The sequence below is a fragment of the Doryrhamphus excisus genome, linkage group LG2 (assembly GCF_037039965.1).
Source record: "Doryrhamphus excisus strain RoL-2023G ecotype Guam linkage group LG2, RoL_Dexc_Guam_v1.1, whole genome shotgun sequence".
NCBI lineage: Eukaryota > Metazoa > Chordata > Actinopteri > Syngnathiformes > Syngnathidae > Doryrhamphus > Doryrhamphus excisus.
The window spans coordinates 1,983,855-1,996,533 of NC_136358.1; the positions used below are offsets into that span (position 1 = coordinate 1,983,855).

The window sequence follows — 12,679 nt, forward strand, 5'->3', positions numbered from 1 at the left end:
GAGAGTTGGCTTATTTCCGCAATCCATCTTGTGGATCATGTCCATTTGCCGCTTACCTGAGTTCCTGTTGGTGGAGCGTCCCGCTGTCTCCTTCTTGGGGGGCAGCCCGTACGGACCTGTGACAGAGTGGACTGTGTCAGGATTAGGGTCAAACTGCGAGATAAAGATCTCATTTCCTGTTCAATGTGTAGCAGCAGAATTGGGTGTACAAGTATTTTTGTACCGTTTTTTTTTAGGTATCCAGTGTAGCAGTATGGTACGGGCGCAGCTAAACACACATCAGTGGAATGAAGGGTCAAAGAGGCAATGACGAAGACAAACGAAGGTCGTCTTCGCTATGATGTCTTGCCGTTTATGTAGCATCGAATGGAAGAAGCCAGATCAGAATTTCCCCCCTCCAGACTCTTCTATGATGAGCCAAACTGGACTGAGATGGTTCCAGTCAGGTCGAACAGGATAACGACAAGAGTCCGTCGTGTTGTGTTTTCAGTGCAAATGCCAGAACGGCTTGTAATCTGCGGCCCGCTAAATCAGCCCATCTGCCTCACTAGCCCTCAGTAATGGTGATTAAAGTGTACTGATGTGACACGCACACACGCTGGAATACACACAAGTGCTGGTGCCCGTGAATACGATGGTTCGGAAAGGAGAGGTTTTCTTGGATTCGGGGGCCATCTGGACACCAGCAGGCTACAAGACGGGAGCGGATAAGATGAGAAGGCTGATTCGGATTTATTCCACATATATAGCATTCACCTATACATTTATCTTCATGTCCCCTAGTTCCAGGGGCGACAGGACTTTGACCTTCGCTGCAAATCCATGCAGCGTACCAAACACAATCCAACCTGAACTGTAAACCAATGACACTAGACACTGTCCAGCCGATGATAATCCCCGTATTTACATATACAGCCAATCAGCAGCGTAGTTGGAGGTCAGTGTATAGCTAAATTCTGCATCGGAATCAAGGGAACTAAATCCTGCTTGATGAAAATAAACCAGGCTTTACGTCACCGATACATTAACTGACATGTACGGGTGTAGCAAGCTCGGGGGTGGAGCCATCTGGATCGATGGTGAGCTGCAAGCGATGTTAGAAACAGATGCACGATGGAATAAGCCAGGACAAGTCGGGTGTGCATGTATGTCTACCGACTCGCAGAAAGACTTTATTTAGTTGAAAAACAACATCGACGTGACCTTTTCGGGCGCCGTGGTGATAAGATGAAGAGAAGAAATGGAGAGCTGCGGCAGTAGCAGCGGTGTTTGAGTGGGCAGGGGGAAAAGGGGGGAATTTAAACAAAATGTTGGCTGCATTTGAAGAGTGGAAATGTTTATGGATATGTTGTTTATTGAAGTCGTGTCACCGTGTGACAGGAAGCGCTATTGTCATTCGCCCGTGTCTTAAAAAGAGCCGTAGAAGTATTTCTGTCGACCCTGCTGATGCAACGGGCTGATAGCGGCGACACAATACACAAATCCACAAATAACGCCGACTGAGCGTCGGGTGGAGGGGGGCGGGGTCATGTGAAGGACAGGTGGCTATTATGTGCAGGAATGTGCAGGTCAGTGTTTTACCACATTTTTTTCCAAACCCCAAAAAAGCCCGAGATAATGAAGGCGAGGCTCATTAGCTGCAAACAAATTACGCGCAGCCTAAAGCCAGATTTTAACAGCAAATGGAGTCGCTGTGTGGTTATGCCGAGCTTTTTCTGAGCTAATGTTTATGTCGTCGGTAATGTACAGTTGTGTGCACGAGAAAGAGGAGTGGAACTAGTTAAAAAGGAACTGCAAGGGGAGTCAACGGGGCTCATTAGAGCTGACTGATCCTACACTTCTGCGCTGTTCTCGCCGCTTAACAAGCTCTAATATGCTCGCTGAGAGGAGCCACCCACTACGAAAGGAAGTGTGTGTGCGCCGTATAGCGGGGGAGATGGATTAGAAGAGGAGGAACATGCAGTGGACAACAAACTTGGCATGTTTGAGTCTGTAAAAAGGAACTCTGGTGCATTTGATCTGTTTGTGTGGTCAAGTTTGAAGACCAACATTCGAATCCTGGTGTACACCAAACAACTTGCAAGTGAACTCGGTTTGATTCACTTTGAGTTCAAATGTAAACACTACTCCACGTACCAAAGACAGTGACAGCAGATTTTAGTTTGGAATATTTACGCAGGATATTCACTTAATATTAAGCTCACAGGGGACCACAAATTTGCTATTGTGGCCCCTAAGCGGTGGAATCAGCATCCATTGCCCATCATACAGGCCTCTGCCCCGTCTGTAAATCTCTTCATAAAATCCCACAACTTTACATTAGCCAATGATACTGTATCATAATATTTTTTATTTCATTTGATCTGTTTCTGGTTTATCATGGCTGATTTTATACTTTTATTTTATTTATTTTACCTTTATTTACCCAGGCAAGCAATTTAAGAACAAATTAACAAATTCTTATTGACAAATGCAGCCTGAACAAAGAGCAAAAAGCACTTTGAGGGAGAGGGGAGTGCCGAAAATAAGAACGTTATACACCTTTTTCATGTTCTAATGTTATTTTAAATGTTCTAGACCAGGGGTGGGCAAACTACGGCCCGGGGGCCACATCCGGCCCGCCCAATCTTTCCATAGTATTTCATTTAAACTCAACATACAAGCTGGCATCATGGCCTGAGCCAACCTTTTGATGGTTTTATCAATTTCGTTTTTTGACATGGTCTGTTGTTTACAAAGTGTTCCTGAAAAAAGGGACACAAGCACATAATAATAATAATAATTATTATTATTATTAGATTATTAGATTATTATAATTATTATTAGAACTACTATGATTATTATAATTATTATATTAATGCTAATTATTATATTAATTATATATAATATTATTGTTATATTTGCATATTTTACATAATAATAATATAATAATTCTTATTTTTATTTTATTGTAATTATTATAATATTTTATTATTTTTTAAATATTTAAATATGAATATAAAATAATAAATAATAATAGCAGATTGCATGACAATTTTACAGATACAATAATACCAGGTGGACTGTTACGTGTAAAATATATAGTCTGCCCCCCCCGTAAATTTTGTCATATCAATGCGGCCCGCGAGTCAAAAAGTTTGCCCACCCCTGTTCTAGACATACCTTTTTGCCTTTTATTATTTTTATTTCTATTTTTAGTCCACTGCGGTTGTTTTACAGTGCTTTACAAATAAAGCCAGATGGATCGGATTGGACAAAAGCTACCCAATCAAGTTCTTACATTATGCATATGTTCTTAACTGTGCAGCCTTTGGTTCCATGACAAAAATAAACTGAGCACAGAGTATCTTTTTTACATTTTTGGTCCACACCATGTGATGTAACTGAAATATTCTGAACCAAAATGCCATCTGCTGGGTGGACGACATCGGGTATTTTTATAATCTGTTCTAATTACTGGCTCACATTTCACAAAAAGATTCAAAAAGCACAGTTGTCAGACACCGGAGTTAGTTTTAAGTTAGTCAGCGCCACCCAATAAGTCAGCAGTAAGAAGACTCACTTTGCCCCACTTTAAGGACCACCTTCATGCCCTGCGTGGCACAAACTCCGCCCCTCATGCTGTCCAGACCTTGGCGCGTCCCATCTGATGTAGCTGCAGGGAAAGGAAGACAAAATGGCATAGTTAGCTAAGCACACACACACACATACACACACTCGTGAAACGCGGTATGTACTCCACGTCCATTGAAACTGCACAGCGTCCCTCGGTTTCAAACAATAAATTTCCCTCAACCATTCCATTGAGGCGACAAGTGACATTTGCAGAAGCCACAATTTAAAAGCACGACTTGAAACTTTGAAATGTCAAACGAAAAAAAACGACGGCGGGCACTTCAATAAGTCCTCTTTAAAAGAAAAACGCTGGCATACACCCACCCAAGCCCCCTGCTAGCGAACCACTTTCACACCACAGTATATACGGGGAAGGGAATGCAATTTTGCCTTAAAATGTGACCGTACATTAAAATATCTTATAGGGAGAAAGCGGTCCAGGAAACAACTCACCATTGGTCACCTGACTATGTCAACTTCAAGTAACTAATAGAAATGCTTTAGAAAGTGAATAAGAGAGTCAAAAACGTCTCCTTTTGCCAACACTTATAATTATACTAACACCATTTGCTGTCCGTCAAACAGCTTGCAGCCTCAGGGCATCTTGGCAACATGGCAAGAATGTTATCATTTAGATATTTATGCAAGAAGAAGAAGAAGTGGGACAAATGAGACAAAAGTGACAACCGTACCTCCTCAGCATCAATCAATCACACACAACTCATCAGCTCGTTACCCCCCCCCAAAAAAAACACCCGTCATTGCTTAATTTCTATGTTGTAGCCACATTTTTCTTCACACAAGCGATTAGCCCGTCTGTAGGCAAGGGTATGAGGGAGGATGGAAGGAAAGAAGGAAGGAAGGAAGGACAGTGAGAGACAGAGAGAAGTGTGAAGAAGATGCGGTTTTACTTATAACACCTCCTCCTTCTCTCCATCCATCCCTGCATAATGTGGAGTGTGAAAGCAGGAGGAGGACAAGTTTCAGGTCAATGCACGAAGTCTACTTGCTCAAATAAGAAAGTCAATGACATCTGCGGCGCCCTCTATGGCTAAAATTCGTTGTGTGAGATACGTATGCTAGCAATGTTCTCACAGTCTTATGATCCTTACACACATGGTCAAATGACGGACGGATTAGTTGCTAAGTAAGACATTTTGCTTCATGGCGGCCATGTTTTCTTCAACCAAACTTGATCAAATTTTCGACAAGCGTGCTAGTCAGTCCGCTAATGGTGTGGACCAAATTTGGTGAGGATCTTGCAATAGCACGTGCAACACAGTGACGGTGCATGTTGGTACTACCCCGTAGCCATTATGTGTCATAAAAAGTCTTTATTCGATATTCATGTGGACTGATGAAGAGAGACGGACCAAATGGACCCGCCCACTCACCCTCAGCTGTTCCGAGACTAATGTCCTCTGACACGCGGAAGGAAGGCGGGAAGGCAAACGAGTAGCAAGGGAGGTGAGGAGGACGACGTGGGCGAGGAGACAAGGAGGGCATGCGGAGGGAGAGTGTACGGGACGCCAGGGCAGGAGACGTGATTGGCTGTGACAAGCTGTTGGTGATATGATGGGGACATGTGACCAGGCTACGTGATGATGGAGTGACACAGTGTGCACCAAAGTCTCTGGGAATCCTTGGAGTATTTGTCAGGTTCAGAGGATGTTGAGGTGTCCCCATTTTGAGGGGCGTAATGGACAACTAAGGAGGAGAAAAGACGTGCCGTGCATGGACATGATTTCCAATGAGATAAGAAGGAAAAGCGGAGACAAGGGAGCGATGAGTAATTGAGACAATGATGAGCACTGATGGCGGGATGTGACACGGCAGAGGACACGGGAGAGGAAGGATGTCTCTGTGAAGACCAAATCAATGGAATAGAAGTGCAGTCACAGTGTGGAGGTCTGCACATGAGGAGGTCCAGGGAAGGATAGCAAAAGATGACTGACCTTTTATGCATGTGCATCATCACGGGATGAGGACATAGCCAGATCCATAATGCATGGCACGCATGACGCACAGGTACACGGAGCAAATAAGGAAACAAATACAGCAAAAAAGGTCCTACACCTGCGTCTTCCCACCAGTTTCCCACTGTCTGCTATTGTGTCCCTCACCTTACCCTTATTTCCAAAACATGCGACTTAAGTCACGTATACGGTTGTGTCCTTCACCTTTATCCTGTCTTCTCTATCCTTGTGTCTGTGCCTACATATTTGTCGTCTTCCATTGTGTCTTCATTATTCACTCTTGTCGTACCTATATATTGTGTCTTTACATCTGCGTTCACCTACACCGCGTCTTTCCTCTTGTCGACACGTACGCCCGACACCTCTGTCTTTCTTGTCTTGTTTCCTGTCTGTCTTAGTCATGTCTACACCTGTGTCCTTCACCTGTGTCTTGATGTTTGTCCAATCTTATGTTAACTCGCAGGGAAGACAAGAAGCAAATGTCAGACACAGGGTTTAGAAAAATGACACAGGGTGTCATCTACATGAAATTAGTAATACATTGTATGAATGGATGTACTGTATAGCAGGGGTCTCAAACACGCGGCCCGCGGGCCAAATGTGGCCCGCAGGGCACTAGTTTGAGTCCCCCGCCTTGATATGAAAGTTTAATGTTAGTGCGGCCCACGCAAGTTTGATATGGATGCTGTATGGTATCATGTACCCAGAAAAAATTATTACGTTTGATTAATGTTCATGTTAAAGGTTAAATAACTGTTAATAGTTATCCTCCCTATCCGTGTGGAAGTGGTAAGTTTTTGGCTATTTAAGTTTAAAAGAAATAACTTGAAGGCTACAGTTTAGGTCGCCAGCACTCTAGTTTGCGAGTTAGCATGTGTCTCAAGACCCTGCAGTTGCGCAATATGTTGTAAATAAAAATAAGTATACATGTGACTAGAGTCGTGTTTTGTCATGTCTACAGGGCTCCAATAATGCTTTGTTAATTTTAATCTGAAAAAAACAATGTATCTACCCACCAACTACGTATATGTGGTTTCTTAAGTTTTTATTATTTGGCATTTTATTATTATTATTATTATATTTATTTATCTATTACTGATTGATTGATTTTCTTTATTCTTGATTTATTTATTTTTCATCTTATTTTGTGCAGAAAAATAAAAATGAAGATATTTGAGAACAGTGGAATGTTTTATCAGAGCTTTTATTGTAGAAAATCGGAACCAAGGCACTGAAAAAGTTTGTATATTTTTCTGTTTTTAATAAATGCTTTTTTTTTTTGGAAAACCTGATGCGGCCCAGCCTTGCCCAGACCCTAGCTCCAGTGGCCCCCAAGTAAATTGAGTTTGAGACCCCTGCTGTATAGGCTTACACAACTGAAGTCACACATGTTGGACATAAGGGTAAAAGGTAGACAAGACATACAGGTGTAAGACACAAGGGTATACGTGACTTAAGTCTTAAAGATGTCTACGTTCAAGTCCTTCACCTCTGTCCTGATTCTTGTCTACCATTGTGTCCTACACCGGTGTCTCGCTCTAGATCCACCCTCGTTCCACCAGACCCATTTTCCCTCATGCCCACCGTGCACGTCCCCCCCGCTTGTTTCGTCTCCTTCTGTTCCCCATCCGTCTAGCTTCTTTCTGGCACCACCCGCCGTTTTCCCACCTGTGTCTCATTTCTGTGTTGTCATTTTTTTTTTTTCCCAGAGTTCGGTCTGTTCTGTCCTGTGTCGCCCCCCCACAGCGTGCTATGAGCTCAGCAGTGCGATCGGTCCTTGAGTCTCTGTCTGTGGAAAGTAGTCCCGTCTGTGCAGTTTTGACTTTAAATTCTTCCTCTACAAAGCCAAGCTAGTGACTCAAGTGTGTGTGTGTTTGTGTTTGTGTGTGTGTGTGTGTGCAGCCGTGTAGAATTTACAGTTGTCTTCCTGTTTAAATTTGTTTTGCACCCTCTCCAGTGCACCATGTCTGTCATCTGGATGATGAAGAGCGTAGAACCTCGTCTTTCTCACTCCTCAACCCCTCTGACCTGCTCCTTTATAAAAACATTTTTTAAAAAACCTGTCTCTCACCATGAAAATGGACTAAAAACCTTTTTTCAAAAATCTGCTGACGCTTTTATAACCAGACTGCGAGCATTAATGAAGCCATCATAAGCCATTAGTTTGTGGAGAAAAGGAATTTCAGTTGAAACAGAACAGGCACTATTTGGACTCCACATGCAGGAGGGAAAAAAAAAAAAATCACACACCAGTCGAGTATTATTTTCACTTTGCATTCCACCTCAGAATACACAGCGCACCACTTCTTCCAACACAGCGTGAAGTTTCCTCAAACTTGTTTTTCAGCAACAGAAGCAGGTTTCTTCTCATCTAATGTTACCGACAAAACAAAAACAACAACAAAAACAAGACCTGTGGTGACTTTGTTGTGGTTGTACTAAGTCATCCCCAAAATGGGAAGCGGCAACAAATGAGAGGGGAAAAAAAGACAAAAAGTCATATGGCATACTTGAGCTTTGGAGGTGTGGATGGAGTATGTCACGTGAAGTAGAGTCAACAAATTCACAATAGCGTGCACATTTGTCTGATCCATTCTCTAACTCCATGAACACCCACCCCGTCGAGTTAGACGCCCACCCTCTGGATTCTAGTGGAGTTGTTTCTTCACTTGAGGGAGTTTTTGCCTGCCTCTACTGCCAAGTGCGAGCACGCAATGAGGTAATTTCATTTTCTTTAATGTATGAGGAGCATGGTCAAGACTGGGTCAATGTGTAAAGCGCCTTGAGATAACATCTGTTGTGAATTGTCACTTTACAGTCAAACCTCGGTTGTCGTACATGCTGTTTTCAAGATTTGTTTTTTGGAGAAAAGATTTTCCCTTCATTTTTGTATACTATCTTAGTTTTTGTATGATATTGCAATACTCTGTTTGTCTTGTACTTATGTCGTTATGCAAAATCAAGTGCCCAAACAAAGCACCCTGCATGTTGCTGAGTCACTGTCATTTACTGTCATTTTTCTTTTTTTTTCATTGTGACTGCTAAATAACCAGTCATGGGGCCAAAAAAGTTGTCAATGCCAGCAGTTCATAAAAAAAGTTGTCCACTAGTCCACTTCTATCCATCCATTTTCCGTACCGATTATCCTCACTAGGTTTGCGGGTGTATGCTGGAGCCTATCCCAGTTGACTTCAGGCAGAGTACACCCTGGACTGGTCGCCAGCCAATCACAGGGCACATATAGACAAACAACCATTCACACTCACATTCATACCTGTGGACAATTTGGCGTCGCCAATTAACCTAGCATGTTTTTGGAATGTTGGAAGAAACCGGAGTACCCGGAGAAAACCCACAAACGGTGCAAACTCCACAGAAACTCCAAGCGGATATTCAACCCCTGGTCTTCCTGATCTCCTGACTGTGTGGCCAACATGCTAATATGCAGAACCAATTAATGACAAAAAATGAGGTATCACTGAATAAACTAAATTGACTTGACTCTGAAGAGCCATTCATTTTCTTTGAGAAAACCAACACATTTTATGACTAGCACATTTCTCTAGGCTCAAAACAAAATTTTATGGGTTCTTACTTGGTTTATGCCCCTCCTCAATGTTTTTGCATACTCCGTCTCACAGACACTTACCGACACTAACATTAAAAGGCAAATAAACAACATTTCTTAATAATTCATTGTGAAGAATTGGTAGATTTTTGAGGGGAGTTCCATTTTAGTTGAAGTCAAACATTCATGTCCGTTACCTTTGTGTGGGACTTGGTGCCATGGTCACAGGTTAGAACCCACATGATGTGTCACATGCCCAACCGCTTAAGAGAATCTGGAGAGAAATATCCCGCAATCGCCCCCAATTTCTCACATGCCCCCCACAAAGTCCACACCATTACCTCAAAGGACATGACACGTTTTTTGGGGGGCCTTGGCGCCACTCGGAATCACATCCTATTAACCTCCGGCGCCCACATACATGGAACGAACTGGGCCACGCCACAGCAGTCACTGCCGTCCTCCTATCCTAAAAAAAAGTGAGTGCTGGAACAAGGAAGCACACATGCTTCAATGTTAATGTTTGGCTGAGGGATGCTGAGGGCTCCGATGCTGCTGTTTTCCGTCACGCTGTTGTTTGTCTTTGACTAAATCCGTGTCACAATTCATGAGATGGCACAGCTTGAACAGAGTGTGTGTATCAGTGTGTGTGTGTATGTGTGTGCATCCTTGGCGGAGCATTCTGCTACAGCTGGTGTCATGTACAAGCACAAAAGGTCACGGGTGTTTTTTAAATATGTTGCCGAGATCACTCACTGTTGATAATCTGCAATGTGTGCATCAAGACACAATCACTGCTAAAGCTGCTTAAAGCCGTCGATGGGAGTGGGCGGGGCTTATTTATACACTCTCACATATGACGTTAGCTCATGTCTGACCTAGACAGACCGGGGAAAAACAAAGTGAATAAAAGTGCCAGCGAAGGGAAACGAAAAGCAAGAGTGGAGTCCAATGGTTTGCTGCATGATGTAACGCCACTAAAGTGGCAGCCATGTAGGACAGTCACAAGCAATGTTCCATACAACTGGGTCAACACTCCCATCCCGGGGCAGCGAGGGCATTCTTGAGTGTGTGTAATGTGTCTGTGTGTAATGTATGTGTGCGTGTGTGCTAACTGCTAGTGCACCTTCCCAGTGATGCATTTTGCATGCATTTTAAATGACTTCTTAAACCACTGCCTATCACCACTACTGAACCTTTCTTTTTCTTTCCGAGGTGAGCAAGCAGGGCAATAAGTTCACTTTGTGTGCGTTTGTGCGTTCCAGCCGTCTGTCCACCATTACATCAGACTGAAGGCCTGGAAGAAATGGGTCAAGTTCTTCTTCCGCATGGACCATTTTCTCTTATTCCCAGAAAAAAAAACACCTCAAGTTGTCCATTCGTCCCACCAGGACGATGACAGATCTACAGGGGTATTAAACACCCCCAGCAAGTCTGAGAAGTCTCCACTTGTGTATTCTAAATGATAGCCTGGGAGGACAGACTTATTCAAATATGGAAGATCCTGAAATGTATACAAGACTCCCACGTCTTCTTGCTGCAGGAGCATCGCTCAGTGTGCTTATGCAGATCAATGCATTTTTTTTTCAAAAATGGAACTGGTCTGTGTAAAAGTATGTCACACAAGACACCCCGGGGAGTAAGTCTTCTACTCCTGATCCGCCGCACACAAAAAGGTGAAAAAAAACAAACCATGCACCCCTACCTCGCTGAAGGTGATATTGTTTTTCTGACAAATACACCACAAAAGTCAGACTGACTTGAAATTTCTCGCACACCCACCACATCTTTAAGATGTTTATCCAAATCACAACCAAACTTGGACTACATGTTGTTATAATTCATACTTCAGTCATTAATGTATAGTGTGTTTTGTCTTTTGTGGTGAGCTGTGTCGCTGTAAACACAAACATCATCCTGATCTGCAGCAATGTCACTTGAGCGCAGTGAGGGGGAAAAACGGGAGACAGCAACACCCAACTTCAGGCTTCACATCTCCCATCACTTGTCAGACTGTCATCACTGTGCGCGCACACACACACATACACACACACATACACACACTCTCGCTTCCGCTGAGAAGAACTCCACTGTGACATTGTCTGTCATTGCTGGATTACAGTGTTGGCGTCAGGCCTGCACACATACTCAAGAAGACACGGGATGAGAACCTTTTGGCCACAAAAAAAAAAAGCCCTGCTGATCCAATTCTGCATTTATTCCCAGCCAGAAAAATTCCCAAGATGTCAGTGTCAACACTGCAGGCTGACGACCCTGGCAATCATCAATAACGTGGATATTTTGAGCTCGGCGGCTTTGGAGGGTGAGAACATATCCAGGTGAAGGACGAAAGTCTGCCTTGGAACCGTAAGCTCGGGAAGTGGGTCACGGGTCTGAAGGGAGGAACGATCTGTGACATGCATCTGGAGGGAAAAGGGGAAGCAAGTGGGAAGATAGTGGGTGGCAGTCGGAGGAGGGGGGGTCTAAATTAAGATGATGGAAAGCAGACGGCAGTGAGAGTGGGGGAGTGAAGGAAGAACTTGGGACACTTTATTAGGTACGCTATCTGAAAACAAGGCCAGTGCTCCGTTTGTGTTTGCCACTGGTGTGTATGTGTGTGTGTGTGTGTGTGTGTGTGAGTGACAGGGAGAAATGCTCTGTCTGGCTATAAGGTAGAAGTCATTTGGCATCACTTGTTGGTTTACATGAATTAATCCCTAACCGCGAGTACAAGATGAGCTGTCTTTTTACAGGGGAAAATACTGCATTTACAGTCTTTATATTTAAAGTGTATTACATGTCAATACACGGAGAGCTGTTTCTAATATTCCCACTCCCTGGTGTAGCAACCAGACAGCTCGCAATCTCACATTCCTCCAACACCAACAAGCTTCAAAGCAGTGGCGGGACATGTCAAATATGGGGGTGTCCAAACGGCTTTTGGCATCGACGATACAAAACTCGCAAAAGCATGCAAGACTTACAGGACCTGACCCATATTGGGTCTCTCGAAGCAGTCTCTTACTAGCTGTGACTGTTCACGCTTTCATTTCTGAAACAAAACCGTCTGTCTTGAATATCAGCCAATACAGATATCAATGCAACACGACTCATACATACTTTATTATATATTCTGTAAAAAAGGCTTGATCAAGTGATATTATAGTACAGAGTATAGTACAGTAAATGGTCTGCAACAGTAGGTATGACAAAAACTCACTAATTTACTTGTAATAATATATTGAGGTTCAAGGGGTGAAGCGTTTAAAACCGACACTAGCTAACACCGAAAGGGCCATGCTCTTTTCTGCTCTAGCTAATGACTTTACCGTCCCCTGGGAGATGCTACTTCATATGCACGATGAGGTTCTTCATATTAAACTTCCCCAGTTCTGTGCCAAACTTGTGCATGATAAAGGTTTTGCACTAAGCTGCAATGCCTATTTATTGCCACACAGCTGAATCTGATATCGTTTTTTTTGCAGATATCGGCCTCTTATATCGGATCAGGACATACTCG

The 12,679-nt window shown here is 43.3% G+C and overlaps 1 protein-coding gene across 2 annotated transcripts in view; it reads right to left on the bottom strand.

The window, feature by feature from the left end:
- The window catches only part of efnb3b (ephrin-B3b), a 62,559-nt gene that overhangs the window by 3,310 nt on the left and 46,570 nt on the right, over positions 1–12,679 (bottom strand). The window contains exons 3-4 of one of the 2 annotated variants that reach the window (XM_058066040.2): positions 3,563–3,655; positions 57–116 (exon numbers count right to left, since the gene is read on the bottom strand). In XM_058066040.2, the coding sequence (XP_057922023.1) occupies positions 57–116; positions 3,563–3,655 (153 nt within the window). The remainder of the gene's footprint in view (positions 1–56; positions 117–3,562; positions 3,656–12,679) is intronic. The other variant, XM_078795171.1, reaches the window with a different exon arrangement.